The sequence below is a fragment of the Leptonychotes weddellii genome, unplaced genomic scaffold, assembly GCF_054177405.1.
Source record: "Leptonychotes weddellii isolate Sample4059 unplaced genomic scaffold, ASM5417740v2 HiC_scaffold_2814, whole genome shotgun sequence".
Taxonomy (NCBI): Eukaryota; Metazoa; Chordata; class Mammalia; order Carnivora; family Phocidae; genus Leptonychotes; species Leptonychotes weddellii.
The window spans coordinates 1-12,611 of NW_027875526.1; the positions used below are offsets into that span (position 1 = coordinate 1).

Here is a 12,611-nt window from a genome sequence, read left to right on the forward strand (position 1 = left end):
TGGAGTCCCGGGATCGAGTCCCGCATCGGGCTCCCTGCTCGGCAGCGAGTCTGCTTCTCTCTCTGACCCTCCTCCCTCTCATGCTCTCTGTCTCTCATTCTCTCTCTCTCAAATAAATAAAAAAAAAAATAAAATAAAACTAATGATGTAATGTATAGGGATTAACATAAGAATAAAAAAAAAGAGAGTATTATGAAAAATTATATGCCAACAAATTGGGCAATCTGGAAGAAGTGGATAAATTCCTAGAAACATATAAACTACCAAAATTGAAACAGGAAGAAATAGAAAACTTGAACAGACTGATAACCAGCAAAGTAATTGAATCAGTAATAAAAAATCACCCAACAAATAAAAGTCCAGGGCCAGATGGCTTCTCAGAAGAATTCTACCAAATATTTATTTTTATTTATTTATTTATTTTTTAAGATTTTATTTTTTTTGAGAGAGAGGTAGAGAGAAAGCCAGAGAGAGCACAAGCAGGGGGAGGGGCAGAGGCAGAGGGAGAAGCAGACTCCCCGCTGAGCAGGGAGCCTGATGCGGGGCTCAATCCCAGGACCCTGGGATCATGACCTGAGCCGAAGGCAGACGCTTAACCAACTGAGCCACCCAGGCGCCCCTCTACCAAATATTTAAAGAAGAGTTAATACCTATTCTTCTCAATCTGTTCCAGAAAAATAGAAATGGAAGGAAAAATTCCAAACTCATTCTATGAGGCCAGCATTACCTTGATTCCAAAACCAGACAAAGATTCCATTAAAAAAAGAGAATTATAGGCCAATATCCCTGTTGAACATGGATGCAAAAATTATCAACAAAATACTAGCAAATTGAATCGAATAGTACATAAAAAGAATTATTCACCACAATCAAGTGGGATTTATTCCTGGGCTGCAAAGGTGGTTCAATATTTGCAAATCTATCAACTTGTACATCACATTAATAAAAGAAAGGATATGAACCATATGATCTCAGTAGATGCAGAAAAAAACACTTGACAAAGTACAGCATCCATTCTTGATAAAAACACTCAACAAAGCAGGGATAGAGGGAACATATCTCAATATCATAAAGGCCATCTATGAAAGACCCACAGCTAATATTATCCTAGATGGGGAAAAGCTGAGAACTTTTCCTCCACGGTCAGGAACAAGACAGGGATGTCCATCTCACCACTGTTATTTAACATGGTACTAGAAGTCCTAGCCTTAGCTGTCAGGCAACAAAAAGAAATAAACGGCACCCAAATCAGCAAGGAAGAAGTCAAACTTTCACTATTTGCAGATGACATGATACTCTATGTAGATGACCTGAAAGGCTCCACCAAAAAATTGCTAGAACCGATACACAAATTCAGTAAAGTTGCAGGATACAAAATCAACATGCAAAAATCTGTTGCATTTCTACACACCAATAATGAAACAGCAGAAAGAGAAATCAAGGAATTGATCCCATTTACAACTGCACCAAAACCCATAAGATACCTAGGAATAAACCTAACCAAAGAGCTAAAAGATCTGTACTTTAAAAACCATAGAGCGCTTATGAAAGAAATTGAAGATGACCCAAAAAATGAAAAGACAGTCCACGCTCATGGGTTAGAAGAACAAATATTATTAAAATGTCTATACTACCCAAAGCAATCTACACATTCAATGTGATGCCTATCAAAAAACCACTAGCATTTTTCACAGACCTAGAATTCTAAAATTTTTATGGAACCACCCAAGACCCCAAATAGCCAAAGAATCTTGAAAAAGAAAAGCAAAGCTGTGGTCATTACAATCATGGACTTCAAGGTATATTACAAAGCTGTAGTGATCAAGACAGTATTGTACTGGCACAAAAAGAGAAAGATCAATGGAACAGAACAGAAAACCCAGAAATGGACCCATAACTATATGGTCAACTAATCTTCAACAAAGCAAGAAAGAATATCCAATGGAAAAAAAGACAGCCCCTTAAACAAATGGTGTTGGGGAAAGTGGACAGCAACATGCAGAAGAATGAAACTGGACCACCTTCTCACAAGTTACACAAAAATAAATTCAAAATGGATGAAAGACCTAAATGTGAGACAGGAAACCATCAAAATCCTGGAGGAGAACACAGATAGCTACCTCTTTGACATCGGCTATAGCAATTTCTTATTAGGTCTCTGGAGGCAAGGGAAACAAAAGCAAAAATGAACTATTGGGATGTCATCAAGATAAAAAGTTTCTGCACAGTGAAGGAAACAATCAGCAAAACTAAAAGGTAACCTTTAGAATGGGAGAAGATATTTGCAAATGACATATCTGATAAAGGGTTAGTATCCAAAATCTATAAAGAACTTATTAAAGTCAACACCCAAAACCCAAATAATCCAGTTAAGAAATGGTCAGAAGACATGAATAGACATTTTTCCAAAGAAGGCATCCAGATGGCTAACAAACACATAAACAGATGCTCAACATCACTCATCAGGGAAATACATACCAAAACTACAATGAGATTCACCTCACACCTGTCAGAATGGCTAAAATTAACAACTCAGGAAACAACAGATGTTGGTGAAGATGCAGGGAAAGGAGAACCCTCTTACAATATTGGTGGGAATGCAAACTGGTGCAGCCAATGTGGCAAACAGTCTGGAAGTTCTTCAAAAAGTTAAAAATAGCACTACCCTAGATCCAGCAATTGCACTACTAGGTATTTACCCAAAGGATACAAAAATACTGATTCGAAGGGACACACGCACCCTGATGTTTATAGCAGCATTATCAACAATAGCCAAATTATGGAAAGATCCCGAATATCCATCCACTGATGAATGGATAAAGAAGATGTGGTGTATATATACAATGGAATATTACTCAGCCATAAAAAGAATGAAATCTTGTCATTTGCAACGACATGGATGGAACTAGAGTGTACTATGCTAAGGAAAATAAGTCAGTCAGAGAAAGACAAATGCCATATGATTTCACTCATATGTGGAATTTAAGAAATAAAACAGATAAACATAGGGACAAAAAAGGAGAGAGGCAAATAATAAAACAGATTCTTAACTATAGAGAACAAACTGAGGGTTGCTGGAGGGGAGGTGGGCAAGGGGGGGGTGGGTTAAATGAGTGAAGGATATTCATGGGGGCACTTGAGATGAGCACTGGATGTTATGCACAAGTGTTGAATCACTAAATTCTACTCCTGAAACTAATATTACTGGAATTTAAATAAAAACTTGAAACTAAAACAAAAACAAAAAAATAATATAAAACCTTGGTGGTCATTGTAAGGGCTTTGGCTTTCCTTATGAGAGAGATGGGAAGCCTCTGGAAGGCTTTGACAGGAGGTGTTTACATTTCAACCAGGTCCAGCTGGTTGCTGTGATGATCAGGTAGCAAAGAGGTGGAGGCAGAGATGGGAACAAGAGAGCATTTAGTAGATTATTTCAATAATCCAGGCAGAGTTGAATGTGGGCACTCCAACCAGTCCGGTAGAAGCAGGAGAGGCAGCTGGCTTTTGTTTGTATTTGCAAACAGAGTCAACAGGATTGACAGACTGTGGGTGTGAAAAAAAGAATAATGAGAGTTGACCTCACGTTCGTGGACCTGCGCAACTGTTGGAACGGAGCTGCTGGGATAGGGAAGGGTCCAGCGCGGAGTGAGCCGGGGGTGAGGCAGCGACTGGAGGCGGCTCCTGAGCCACCCCGGGGCTGGTGAGTACCTGCTGCCCCGCCCCCAAGGAAATGGCTGGAAAACTCCCGCTCCCAGCGTGCTGCGCGCGCCGGCCCGCGCGCCCGGGGGGCGGGGCCTGTGCGCGCGTGCGCCGAGGCGGAACGGGCTGGCGGGTGCGGCGAGGCGGTCACTTCGAGCGCGGTAGTTTGTTCCGTGAAGGGGAGTGAGGACGGTTAGGTGCTCTTGGCCACCTTCCCTTCCCCGGTAAGTGCGGCGGCGGTGGCGGTTGGCGCCGCCGGCGGGGGCGGCCTCCAGAGGAGGGTGCTGGCGCGCCTGGTGGCCCCATCTGAGACATTTCGAGCTCGCGGCCGTCGCCCCTCGGGGGCTGTTGGTCGCCTCCGTGAGGCGGTCGGTGTAAGCTCGGTGCTCGCGGGCCCGGCCGCCGGGGTTTCGCCCGCCCGGCAGATGGCGAGGCCGGAGTGAGGGAACGGGGCGGGCGGGGAGAGGCGAACCGCGGGGAGCCGTGAGGGGTCGCGCCGGGCCCTGGGGACGGCCACCGCGCAGCCCCGCGCACGCGCGCCAGTTGAGTGAACGATTGGAGCCTCAGGTGCCTTCGAATCCCAAACTCCTGGGGGACCTCGCTCCGAATTTCTGCGCTGGGACCCTTCGGTGTCTGTTGTGGACCCGGCCGGATTATCAACCCCCGGAAGGCTTGAACTCTTAACGTTTTTGTTTGCCCACGACTTGCAGCGTAGTGCTGTAGATACGATAGATAAAGCCCACGCTGTTTCTGGTTGGAAGTTACGGTGGTTGTGGCATTTCGGTCCTTCGGCGTGAGATGCGATCGTTTATTGCACGCTGAGCCTGAGTAGTCCTGCAGGTCACTCTCGAAGGCTCGCGATGTGGGGACACTGCTAAAAAGTGCAGAGACTACCGACTCCTCGTCACGGTGTCTCCGTAGCTCCCCGTTTGCAGAGCCAGACTTGTCCTGCCCTATGCGAATTCAAAACCGGAGGCTGTAGCCTAGACTGCCGAGACCAGGTTACGGTGGGGTCATACTGTTAGTGGTGGTAGTCCAGAACATGTGCACCAGTCGTGAAGAATAGACCGTTGAGCAGGAGATCTGGAAGGGAGTAGAGTTTTTCTGGAAAAACACACACACAAAGTTGTTGAGGAGTAGTGTTCTAGGCTAAGATAGTGGGTTGAATACGTGTATCTGATATTACTCCCTCCTGAAATCTCACCAAAATTACAGTAAAGAAGTTTTTTAAAAGACGTAAATCCAAATGATGGAGAGAATGGGAAAGGAAACAACAGCAGTAAAATATTGGGGTCTGGAAAGCAAATGTTCTTCGCAAACCTTAGCTTAATTCTAAACCTGCAACAAGGAATACTGTGGAACAAGTCTCTGCAAACCACAGAAACTGGCAGCACCAGACACCTTGAGAACTGCCAGTGAAGGAAATGGCGTTGGGGGCGTAGGTGGAGGGCTTGAATAAAGCTTAAACTTAGGTGAAATCTGTTCGAGAAGCAATTAGATACCTACATCTCCTTCCCTATTTCACATTTTTGGGTGACTACCTTTCTCCTATTAGAAGGCAGGAGGCTATTCCCTTGAGAACATAAAACAGGATCTTTGAACCAGGGGACCCCAGGCACACTTAATTATGGGGCTACATTTATGAAAGCAGGGACACTCTGCACTTTGCAGTGTCCCCACATCGCGAGCCTTCAAGAGTGACCTTCAGGACTACTCAGGCTCAGCTAGACTAACTCCCCTCAGGCTCAAATAAGAATTTTTCTACACACACATACACATTTGTGGAAAGACAGACGGTAAGTTGGTCACAGTGGTTGCTTCTGGGAAAGGAAAGGAACTAGGTGGCTGGGGGAGAAGGATGTGAGGAGACTTAACTATTTACATTTTTGTTCTTTTAAAATTCTGTACCATATGCATATATTACCTATTCAAAAATCAGATGTATTCCTTAAAAAATATAATTTCAAATGAATATACCGTTTGATACAGCAGTTCCTCCCCCACAAATTTATTATATAGGTTTGTCTACACGAGAAAATAATGTAAGTACATGCCATTCATCACCATATTTTAGCAAAAGATTGGAAACAATCTCAATGTTCATTAATAGATAATGGTGAAATAAATTATGTACGACCCTTCCTTGGAATATTCTGCAGCCATAAAATGAAAGAAGCTCATTGTATAAAGAAAAGACTAAGCACAAAGTGGATTTTAAATGGTGGGGGATTCAGAAAAATATCATGGGTTTATTTTTTTAAAAGGAGGGGTATGTGTGTATATATGTATAAAATATCTGGAAAGATATGTAAGAAGCAGGTAATATTAGCTGACTTTGGAGAAGGGATCTGGATAACAAGGCAAAAGTGGAATAAGGGAGGCTTTTCACTGTATATTTTTGGTACCTTTCAACTTTGAACCCTCTTATTGTTATCCAGTGAATGAATAAATAAATGTTATCAGGAAATAATAGATGAATAGTGGAGATCCTGATGTTGGTAATACCCTGAACAATAAAAGATCTCTTAAAATAGGAAGGAATGCTGCATAACAATCCCAGAATCTCAGTGGCTTATATTTCATGTTCTTGGTTCTTCAGTGGCTTAGATCTTGGCTGGATTAGGCTGGACTCCCAACTTTAGTTTTGGGTTCATGTCTGCAACATGTATCTTTGTTCTGGGACCCAGGCTGAAAAAGCAAAAATACCTGGAAACGTGCTCTTCTGATGGCTGAGGGTGGGAGTTCAAGGGGGACTTCTTGAAATTTGCCCTGTTTCTGCTCAGAAGTGACACATTGCAACTTTTACATATATTCTGTTAGCTAAAGCAATGTCATATAGTCAAGCCCCAAGTCAATAGGGTAGAGATGTATGTACACTCTGCCTACTGGGAGGCTCTGCAAAGGCACCTAACAAAGGGTGTGGATATATACTTCTGTTGCAGGGTAGGAGGAGGAGTTGGGAAAGATAATGATGAAAGAAATGGGTTAATAGAAAAATACTCTGACATTAAATTGAAGATAGTTGGTTGAGAATAAAGATGCTTAGAAAAAAAGATATGCATATATGCCAAGATGCAACATTCTACTTTGGTATGAATTTTCTTAAGGTTTCCTTGTCAAGGTATCACATTGGCTTTTCTTATGTAACATCTGCCATCCCCACACCTGGCCCTGTAACCCAATTCTGAGTGCCCATGGTTTTAGGAAGTTTGAAAATAATTAATGAAATAATGCACCTGTAAAGGCACCAGTTCTTAGAGAAGTAGTTCTAAATTTGTTTATTTCAGCTCTTGAATGTGTTCGTTAATAGTTCTTATGTCATATCCATGTCTGCCAACCGACCTTTCACAACAGAATCTTCTTTTCAGGGAGATGTCCTTTGCTTCTCAGATGTAATGCACTTTAAGTTTGTTATTCAACAGTGAAAATGAGTCATACAGAGGTAATACATATTTTCATACGTTCTGCATCTTCAGGGTTCCTTTTTTTTTTTAAGTCATGTGGCTCCAGAGTAATTTTCTTATTTTTAACTTGTACTGTGAGAGACAGTATAGCATTAGTGGTTAAAGGAAGGACTTTTGGAGCAAACTGCCTGAGTTTGAATCCTAGCCACTAGCCTATATAGCTAGTGGCTGTATAACCTTGGGCACATTACTTAACCTGCTGTGCCTGTTTTCTCATCTATAAAAAGTACTTGCTTCATAGAATTATTAGGAAGGTTAAATAAGTTAATACATATAAAGCACTTATAATAGTACCTGACACACAATAAGTACTTAAATATTAGCTGTTGTTAATAATGCTTTTTATTTGGAGGCCATGTGAATCATGGGCTTCACAGAACAAACATAGTTATTTAGTTGTCTGAATAGGCAAGGAAGTAATTTTTGATCCCTTTATTCTCTTGAATTCCAGGTTAAATTAAAAATACCTTTTGGAAATAAATTACTAGATGCTGTTTGTTTGGTACCTAACAAGAGCTTAACATATGGAATAATTCTTACACATGGAGCGTCAGGAGATATGAACCTTCCTCATTTGATGTCACTGGCATCCCATCTTGCATCTCATGGTTTTTTTTGCCTGAGATTTACCTGTAAAGGCCTTAATATTGTACATAGAATTAAGGCATATAAATCAGTTTTGGTAAGAAAATTTCTTTATATTTACTTATAACAGAATTTTGTTTTAAAATTCTTAATACATTTAAGACAAATTCTATTAGCAGTCATTTGGTTTATCTTAAAACACTTCTAATGAATATTCTTAGAAACTCAACAGTACATGAGGGCTGTATAGTAGTCAGATTTCTCTTTGCTCTCAGTTTCTATGGAGATGAGTGCTCACATCATAAATGTTCTTTCATGGTACTACCAAGGAAACTATGATGTAATTTTCTTAATGGAATTATATAACTTCAGAATATAGTTCTGGATATTTGCCTACTATACTATGAATGTACAAATATAGCACAGTTTTGAAACTGTAAAATCCCTGGATAACACAAATTTGAAATTTTTAAAATCCAGATTATTTCAAACTTGCTAAGTTTTTCAGGGCTTTAAATTAGATTTTAGTACTATTCTGTATTGGTTGGAAGCTTTTACTGGCTGTTTTTTTTATTGTAATTCTTTAAAAACATTTTAGTACTTTAATTCTTTTAGACAGGCCAAGTAGTTTTTTTTCCTCATTTATTTGCCTGTATTTACCCAGCTATGATTTGATAGTGACAGCATGACCAGAAGAGCAAAGAACTAGTTTAGTTACCTCTTTCAAGAAGAATCCCTTGAGATTTTATGGTTGTCTTTGCAAAGAGTTTTATACATTTCACTAATGATGAGAAATACTTGTTGGTTTTCCAGTGGAATATTTCATAGGAGAAGAACTGATAATTTTTTGGTTGGTTTTTCTAGAATTACCTGAAGACCTCAGGAGAATACAAACTGGCAGGTGTTTTCCTTGGTGGTAAGTTGCAATACTTGCTTTTAAATCTATTCATATTAATATAGGAACAGGTGATCAGGAATTAAAATTAATTGATGATAGGAAGCTAATTTAAGAATTTTTTGTTTTATGGGCGCCTGGGTGGCTCAGTTGGTTAGGCGACTGCCTTCGGCTCAGGTCATGATCCTGGAGTCCTGGGATCGAGTCCCGCGTCGGGCTCCCTGCTCAGCGGGGAGTCTGCTTCTCCCTCTGACCCTCCCCCCTCTCATGTGCTCTCTCTCTCTCTCATTCTCTCTGTTTCAAATAAATAAATAAAATCTTTTAAAAAAAAAATTTTTTTTTGTTTTGGGGCGGCTCAGTCGTTAGGCATCTGCCTCTGGCTCAGGTCATGGTGCCAGGGTCCTGGGATGGAGCCCCGCATCCGGTTCCCTGCTTGTCGGGAAGCCTGCTTCTCCCTCTCCCACTCCCCCTGCTTGTGTTCCCTCTCTTGCTGTCTCTCTCTTTGTCAAATAAATAAATAAAATCTTAAAAAAAAAAATTTTTTTTGTTTTTGTTTTGGTAAGTCACTTTGTTGTATAACATCAAAGTACTTTATATATTTAAAGCAAATTTAAATCTCATAAATACGTATTGTAACCCAAAGAGCTTTTCTTTTATTTATATCCCTGAGTCACTGTCTCTCAAATGATTCTTCATAAGGATTGTCCTTACCTCAAGTATTCTTCAGGGGAAAAAAAAAATTCCACTTTTTTTTTGACTTGGGATCAATGTTTAGCATTTCATGAAGCTATAGATGTCCATTATGGGTATTATAACTTGATAATTGCCACCTTTTGGAGTTAAGTGATAGAGTTATGATGGATGAACAGTAAATGAAATCTAATTTGCCATATTATCACTTCTATATATGAATGTTTATATTTCAAGCTGAAATTAATTTTAATTGATTTTAGGTCGTTCAATGGGCTCAAGAGCAGCTGCTTCTGTAATGTGCCATATTGAGCCAGATGATGCTGATGATTTTGTTCGAGGTCTCATTTGTATTTCTTACCCACTGCACCATCCAAAGCAGCAACATAAACTTAGAGATGAAGATCTCTATCGTATAAAAGATCCTGTATTGTTTGTGTCAGGCTCAGCAGATGAAATGTGTGAAAAGGTGAATTATAACTTGATGTTTGCGTAAATGAGAGAGTGAATGAAAGACAGTGTCTTGGGAACAAGATGTTATCTGCAACTTTCAGTCTCTTTAAAAGGTCCTGATTGGACTCATGCTAATTTTGTGACTTAGTTACCTGTTGCTTTGGAGAACGGAAAAATAGAAGCATACTGATAGAATTCATCTCCCTGGAAAGAGTTGCTAAATGGATTGACTCTTATTTGGGAATAAAAGATTAATATCTGAATTTTGTGATTTTGGGATTTATACTAGACCGTACATTTGATTTATCATTTCAACATTTAAGCAGATTCTTCAGTTTGTTAAAAAATTGACTCGAGAAAGAGTGACTTGTACATGTTACTATATATTGTCAGTAATGAATGCTTGATCTGTTCTGTGGTATTGCTGTATTTGAGAGATGTGGACTGCCACTTCTGTGGACATTTCTTTGCATATTCCATTGCCTTGAAAGTTGTCTGTAGAGTAGGTATTTAATGAATATTTAGTGAATGGATGCCAGTATAGGTGGTGCAGGGGAGAGAGAGGATCTTTATTAAACCCTAAAAGAGCATTAGTCTAGCATCCTCTTCTTTTTTTCCTTTAGAACTTGTTGGAGAAAGTGGCACAGAAAATGCAAGCTCCCAATAAAATCCACTGGATTGAGAAGGCAAATCATTCCATGGCAGTGAAAGGACGGTCAACAAATGATGTTTTCAAAGAAATAAATACACAGATTTTGTTTTGGATCCAGGAAATCACTGAAATGGACAAGAAATAATTGTATTTAGCTAAAAGCTATGTTATTTTGAATACAGATTACAGTCCATTTGATAAAGAACAGCATACCTCTCAGCATTATGAGATATTTCAGATGAATTTAATGTTCTTTAATGTTTCCCCCATTTTTAAAACACGTTTTAATTGTGGAAATTAAGGTCCTTTATAAAATATCTTTTGAAAGCACTGTTATAGTTGTATAAAGATGATGTACAAATATTGAAGGTGGTCTAAATATAATTTATTTTCATTAATATAGTTAAGTTTTGAAAAAAAATTAAACATTTGAATTTTGTTACAATGGAACTTTTGTCTTATTTGCTATGCAACTGAGAAAGTACTCTTAATTTTGCAGAGCAGTGTCTTTAAGAAAGGAAAACAACAGTTTACTGTGGTAAATTTAGTCAGTTTTATAGAATGTATGCATTCATTCCCCGAATCTTTTAATCTTGCGGGATAGGAAGATACATTTTCAAATATGGGGACTCTGAACATTGTTTTTGGGATGAGGTAGCTTTCATTCAAGAAATGTTTCCTGAAGGCCTGTTATAGGCAAAGCCTGATTAGGTTTGTGAAGATGAGTAAATACTTAAGAGCTTAAATATAATGGAGGAACTTGATGTCTAGACCTCTCTCTGATTAAGGGGAGAAAGAAGTAAGAACTAAACCGTGGGACTAACATCTGTGCTGTATCTAGGCAGAGTTAGGGTACTTACTTTTGGCTTGGAAAGTTCAGTTAATACCTGGACTGGACTTGAGTAGTATTGAGTTATATATTAAAAACACAGTGTCTGTATTTCCTACAAAGGGCACAAAATGTGATGGGGCTGATATATAAGTTTGTAGTAAAGAGTTGTTTTCTATAGTAAGATATTAACTCTTTTTCCTGGCTTCTTTACTACTCTAATATTAGGCCCTTCAGACAACCTCAGGGTGGCCTGAGCAGCTTATAGATTTTTGAGGTCCCTCATTCTTCTTTCTCTGATGGAGTCAATGGATTTTAATTATTTGTTAATTTTTCTAAATAGTACATAAAGAACAGAAGCCTAGATAACAATGTCCAAATTGTTTTATATTATGGAATGAAACTATGAAATCAAATTTTCTATATCAGTGTATAATAATTACTTTTTGACTAAATTTCTCAAGGCCTAAATTTTTAAAAATTGTATATATTTAATCATTGGTTAACATTCAGAACTTTAAAACACACTGATGTCAAAATATAAACATGTAAAAAACATCCAGAGCTGACAAATACAATCATAGTGTATAAACAAGTATAAATCAATTGGGAAATATTAATACTGTAAATCAGAAGTAAAACTAATGGGAAAATGAAAAGGAAAACTTATTATAGAGCAGACTATAATATAAAAGTACAATGAAGAAATAAATTTAAAAGGTTACTAGCCAGGTTATATAGTTACAATATTCAAGTTTGCAAATTAAAGTATAGGCATGATATAGATGACCAAAGATACTATAACAAATATAGAGATAATGTAGGTCATTTAAAATTGATTTTTTTCCCTGAGTGGCCTGTAAGAAACTTCCTGATTGATGAAAAGGCTTGTCTTTTGAGAACAAAGTCTGCCTCCTCTTCCTGAAACTTTCTTGTTGGTCTTTGTTACCAAATCCACCTCATCCTTTAAGACCCTTAAATTATTTTTCCCTCTTTACAGCTTTTTTTGAATTACCGCAACCAAGTATCCCTCCTTGGAACCCATATAGTATTTTCCTCTCTTTGTTGTGAATCACACTCTGCCTTCTTAGTACATTATTGGCATATTTGTGCCATATCATATATTAAATACTCCCATGTCAGGGAATGGTTTTTACTGATCTTTGTATCCATAGAGCACTTTTTAATTAGTTGTTCAGTGCCTTACATATTCATTATTCAGTATTTGTTGTATTGAACTAAGATATTTAGAGGGAGAATTTTTAACCATTATGAGCAATCTCTGGTTTTATATTGCTATTTTATACGCCTATTATTGGGACTTTTTCCTGATACATTAAAAAA

The 12,611-nt window shown here is 38.7% G+C and overlaps 1 protein-coding gene across 2 annotated transcripts; it reads left to right on the top strand.

Annotated features, from left to right (window-relative positions):
• Positions 1 to 3,792: 3,792 nt before the first annotated feature.
• Positions 3,793 to 10,892, top strand: TEX30 (testis expressed 30). 2 transcript variants are annotated; one of them, XM_006744242.2, is made up of 6 exons: positions 3,793 to 3,923; positions 7,068 to 7,141; positions 7,615 to 7,845; positions 8,613 to 8,664; positions 9,597 to 9,802; positions 10,410 to 10,891. In XM_006744242.2, the coding sequence occupies exons 2-6, from the start codon at positions 7,127 to 7,129 to the stop codon at positions 10,581 to 10,583; spliced, it is 678 nt and encodes a 225-aa protein (XP_006744305.1). In that variant the 5' UTR covers positions 3,793 to 3,923; positions 7,068 to 7,126; the 3' UTR covers positions 10,584 to 10,891. The 2 variants fall into 2 exon arrangements, with proteins under 2 accessions (XP_006744305.1, XP_081666651.1); XM_081810525.1 differs by lacking the exon at positions 7,068 to 7,141 and having other exon boundaries at positions 3,805 to 3,923; positions 10,410 to 10,892.
• Positions 10,893 to 12,611: the final 1,719 nt, after the last annotated feature.

Bases quoted from the DNA above. Each gene is read 5' to 3' on its own strand.
- TEX30 (XM_006744242.2), top strand. The intron at 7,846-8,612 runs GTAAGAAAATTT...TGGTTTTTCTAG, and splicing joins AGGCATATAAATCAGTTTTG to AATTACCTGAAGACCTCAGG. The intron at 8,665-9,596 runs GTAAGTTGCAAT...AATTGATTTTAG, and splicing joins GGCAGGTGTTTTCCTTGGTG to GTCGTTCAATGGGCTCAAGA.